Raw genomic sequence first — 5,641 nt, forward strand, 5'->3', positions numbered from 1 at the left:
ACAGGTCTCTGAACTTACCTAAATGGACGTATTCAATTTCGGTTAATACAAGACCTGTCTCATATATTGTCCCAAGTGAACAAGTCGCAGAACTAACCTAAGCGCACTTATTCAATGCCGGTTCAACGTATTTCAATAATATTTGGTAAAAAACGAACATACCAGAGCTTTGCGTTGAATATATAAGAGCAGATATTCGTCTATATATTTCAGTTGAGAACAAATCTAACAACTCTTGCAATATATATTGTAAATGTTTACGATCCAGTGTGGTTTTCTATAAAAACTCTTCCCAGTTGTAAAGAAGGACCTCGACACCTTTTTGAACTAATCAAACTTAGCAGATATGTATTAACAACAACTTTGAAGGTTTCTCGGCCCAGTGATTCAAAGAAACAGCACATCCTGAAAACTTATTAATTGTAATGTTAACAGATGCCCAACAACATATTCGTGAATTAGCTGTCCATCGAATTTTGAAAAATAGATCCACAACATCAAATAAATTACGGCTGTTTCGTCAGACTTGACCTTTTGAAATGGGATGCAAATATTACTGAATCACCTATATTAAAATCTGTAGATGAAAAAAATCTTCTTCTGTTTATTGAAGAAGAAAACAACGGAGGAATTGAGCCATTTTAACCCTCATGCCATACTCAAGTGGTAAAGAGGGCAACAAAACAAGAAGAGCTTTCTCTTCTTCGTCAAAGCTCAGATAGAATCGAGAAAATCAATACCAAAATTTGATAGCAATAAGAATTTTGTCGCTAAATGAACACTTTATTATTATTTTGATTATCCTTTCTTTCGCTTCTGTAAACATTTTTGTAATACTTTTTCTCTCTAAATATTTAATATGTTAAGGTATTTATAGACGGCAATACTGAATATTAATATTTGTCAAAAACTCAAGTTTCATAATACAATGTCATCGTCTAAACAAAAGCAAACAAAAATGTCAACAAAATATAAAATAAAAACAAGTAAGAGTGCTATATTCGGCTGTGCCGAATCTTATATACCCTTCACCAAATTATACTTCAAAATTTTAAATATTTTTAGGTAAACAAAATTTAATTTTTTTTCCAGTTGTTTTTTGAATTTTTTGAAAAAAAAAATTTTTCGATTGTTATTTTAAATTTTTTTTTTTTTTTTTAAATTTAAAATTTTTTTTTTTTAAATTTAAAAAATTTTTTTTTTTTTAAATTTAAAAAAATTTTTTTTTTTAAATTTTAAAATTTTTTTTTTTTAAATTTTAAAATTTTTTTTTTTGTTTTTTAAATTTTTTTTTTAAAAAAAAAAAAAATTCGGGTTCAAAATTTTTTTCCCGATTTTGACCCATTGTAGGTCCAACTTACTATGGTCTTATATACGTCGTTGCAAATGTCTTTGAAATATCTATCATTAGATATCCATATTGTCTATATTAATGTCTTAGTAATCCAGATATATGTAAAAAATAGGTCAAAAATAGAGGTTGTCTTGGTTTTTTCCTCATATCTCAGCCATTTGTGGACCGATTTTGCTGATTTTAAATAGCAAAATTCTCGAAAGCATGTCTGACCGAATTATTGAAGATTTGGATCCCGAAGATATCTGGGGTCTTCAGAAAACTGATTTCAACAGACAGACAGACGGACAGACAGACAGACAGACAGACAGACAGACAGACAGACAGACAGACAGACAGACAGACAGACAGACAGACAGACAGACAGACAGACAGACAGACAGACAGACAGACAGACAGACAGACAGACAGACAGACAGACAGACAGACAGACAGACAGACAGACAGACAGACAGACAGACAGACAGACAGACAGACAGACAGACAGACAGACAGACAGACAGACAGACAGACAGACAGACAGACAGACAGACAGACAGACAGACAGACAGACAGACAGACAGACAGACAGACAGACAGACAGACAGACAGACAGACAGACAGACAGACAGACAGACAGACAGACAGACAGACAGACAGACAGACAGACAGACAGACAGACAGACAGACAGACAGACAGACAGACAGACAGACAGACAGACAGACAGACAGACAGACAGACAGACAGACAGACAGACAGACAGACAGACAGACAGACGGACATGGCTTAATCGACTCCGCTATCTATAAGGATCCAGAATATATATACTTTATAGGGTCGGAAATGAAAAATGTAGAAATTACAAACGGAATGACAAACTTATATATACCCTTCTCACGAAGCTGAAGGGTATAAAAAAAGTTTGCTGAAAAATATCCATCAACAAAGAAATAAAATATTTGTAATACTGTCGTGTAAAGAATAAATGTATTTTTCGAAACGATTTCTTGAAATACCGAATGAATTCAATAATATTTTAAATTTGAAAAGTGTTAATACTCAGTATTGTGGTCTATAAATACCTTTATATGTATATAATTATAATTGATTTCTATTTTTACAAATAAATACAGTTACCTAGAATAAACTTGCTTATCATGCTCTATTGTCAGTTTTAATCAAATTTTCTAAAAATTCAACATGAAACCGGAGGCAGAAAATTATTTCCGATTGCAGCCAAACTTAGTGACATGAAAATATTTATAATTTGGCACATTTTTGTCACCGTGCCCATAAAAAAAACTTAAACAAAATTTTTCTTCATACACGGGTGACCCAACCTAGTGTACATGAAGATTATAGATGTCAATTTTCAAACTGATTACGACATTTATAAGAGATTCGTGCGTATTTAAATTGTGGGCTATGATCATTAATCTTTAGAAAGATATTCACAAAATCCAGCAACTGCCATAGCTTAAGTTTTAGCTAATTAAAAAAATTTTATAAAAAGAAAACAACTTAATTTTTTTTAAAACAATTAATCACAGATATTTCAGTTTATTTCCTTAACAACATTCATTAACCAGAAATTTACAACAAAACGGGGGCAGCAGTGTATTTAAGAGGGGCTACGGGAGCAGCGAAAGGAGTAGCTACGGGCACAGCAGCGGCGGCAGCATAAGTGGCAGGAACTACGGCAGCATTGTAGTTTTGCTTGATGTCAACACGGCTGCTGGCATAAGCGGCATCCAAATGAGCATTAGCATAAGCTACGGGAGCGGCAGCATAAGTCAAAGGAGCAGAGTAAGCCAAGGGATGAGAGTAGGCCAAGGGGGATGAGTAAGCCAAAGGAGTGGCAGCGGCAAAGGGAGCGGTATAAGCCAAAGGAGCTACAATACCGGGTTTGGCGGCAGCACAGGCAATGAAAGCGCACAATACAATGATCTATAATTTAAAAAAGGATTTTACTTAATACATTGTTAAACAAATATTTAGAAATAATTTAAAACTTACGAATTTGGCCATTTTGTAGATTGTTTGGTAAATTTCTTGTTTGCTGTTGAAAGACAGTAATTGAAATATGATTTTAAATTAATTCCCAGTGAGTTTTATACACAATTGAAGTGTATTGAAATTTAAGCTTCTTGTATATTAAATTGGTAGTAAGAGCGTAGATTTTAAAGAGCAAGTATTTGGGGGTACGTGATGTGAATGAACATAAACCAAAATATTTATTGAAGGTGTATTTGTAGTTATTATGTTTTCAAGATCATATTGTATTTTTTTTAAATAATAAGTATTTATGTAAGGGAATTATTAATAGTTCTTAGTGTTTATCAATGACAAAAGTAATTATTTGGTTTTTTAGTTTATGTAAATGATAAAAATTGTTTTTGAAAATGGAACAATTTTTGCTTGAGGAGCCGCAGAACAAAAGTTACTTTTTTGAAAATTTAAAAATTTTAGGAAATTTATTTTTTCTAGATGAATTCTACTCAAATATTATAAAAATACCAAAAAATAAATGTTTAAAAAAATTGGAAAAAGTACCTTTTGTTTGGCGGCTCCTCACTTGAAATATAACTGTTAGTTGAAGAATTGGTTTAAAGTAGATATTATAGATTGACCCCATATTCATAACACAGGTTAACAGCAAAGAAGGCAAGGCTTGACTAACCATAAGTACAAAAATGGTAAAATTTTTCAATTCTGTGAATAGATTTTTTTTTTAAAAAAATGTTTAAGTAAAATTATAAATTTTGTTAGACATTTCTCCATACAATTAATGATATCTCAAAAAGGTTTAGTCCGATATTATTAAAATAAACTTAATAGCGTTTCAATCGACTCAGTTGTTTCGAAGTTATAATAACAAATTGAAGCAAAAATTATATTTTTTACGTGAAAATAAAAAAAATATTTGTTTTAAAAAAATCATTAAAAATCAAAAAATGGCAGAAATTGTTCAGATTTATTGCTATATCGCAAACCCACATATAATAGTAACAAAATGGGATATCGCTCATAAAAATCTATCGATTATTTTCGTATTTATTCACAATTAAGTGAATTCGCTCATTTTCACAAAATTTTAGTTTTTTGTTTGATATACATAAAATTGAGTCGTTAATGTTCTTCTTTTGAATGATTGAATTTTGAAAACATTTTCCACATGCTATGTACAACTTTTCACACATATATTGCGTTTCAATCGGCTCAGTAATTTCGAAGTTATAATAACAAATTGAAGCAAAAATTATATTTTTTAAGTGAAAATTAAAATATTTTTTTTTTTAAAAAATCATAAAAAATCGAAAACGGCAGAAATTGTGCAGATTTATTGCTTTATCGCAAAGTCACATGTAATAGGAACAAAGTGAGATATCGATCATAAAAATCGATGTATTATTTTCGAATTTATTCACAATTAAGTGAATTCGCACATTTTAACACCATATGCTGCAATTTTGTTTATTAACAAACCAAAATGAACATCATCGCTGAACACAATTTTGCTATAAAAAAATCGTCTATAAGCGAATCATGACTGATTTTCTAAGTAAATTTAGATATTTTTTTTAGCATTAAAAAAAACACCCAATATTACTAGCTGACGCAGTTGCCCAGCCTAATCGTAATTAAAAATTGTTAAATAATTCCATCGATATTGTAATGATATGTATTTTAACACCACTATTAAAACAGAATTCATTCATCATTGATTTAATTCATAATAGAATTAATTCATAAACGAATTTATTCGAGCTTTGCATGATTCAATTATTGTTAAATCAAATCTATTACAAATTGAACTAAAATATTTATACCCTACACCACCATAGTGGGGAGGGTATAATGCGTTGTGCAGATGTTTGTAACGCCCAAAAATATTGGTCTAACACCCACCTTAAGGTATACCGGTCGACTTAGAATAACTTTCTGAGTCGATTAACCGATGTCCGTCCGTCTGGCTGGCTGGCTGTCCATGTGAACCTTGTGCGCAGAGTACAGGTCGGAATTTTGAAGATATTTCGATACAATTTGGTACATATAATTTTTTCGGCCCAAAAACCATGCCTATTGAAACTGGTTGAAATCGGTCCATTATTTCACCTAGCCCCCATACAAATGTCCTCCCGAAATTGGACTTTATCCGTCATAAATGTTTAATTTATAAATGTATCTCCACAAATTCCGCTCCAAATAAGTCTTATATATACAAAATTCATGTCACCAAATTTTGTTACGATCGGTCCATAATTAGTCATAGCTCCCATATAGACCCGCTTCCGAAAATCACTTTA

The 5,641-nt window shown here is 31.3% G+C and overlaps 1 protein-coding gene across 1 annotated transcript; it reads right to left on the bottom strand.

The window, feature by feature from the left end:
• Positions 1-2,859: 2,859 nt before the first annotated feature.
• Positions 2,860-3,400, bottom strand: LOC135955123 (testis-specific gene A8 protein-like). The gene is made up of 2 exons (XM_065505429.1): positions 3,351-3,400; positions 2,860-3,281 (listed from the first exon to the last, which is right to left on the bottom strand). Exons 1-2 carry the CDS (start codon positions 3,360-3,362, stop codon positions 2,928-2,930), a joined length of 366 nt encoding a protein of 121 aa, XP_065361501.1. The 5' UTR covers positions 3,363-3,400; the 3' UTR covers positions 2,860-2,927.
• Between the last annotated feature and the right edge of the window lie 2,241 nt (positions 3,401-5,641).

This window comes from Calliphora vicina, chromosome 3 (assembly GCF_958450345.1).
Source record: "Calliphora vicina chromosome 3, idCalVici1.1, whole genome shotgun sequence".
Classification (NCBI taxonomy): Eukaryota; Metazoa; Arthropoda; class Insecta; order Diptera; family Calliphoridae; genus Calliphora; species Calliphora vicina.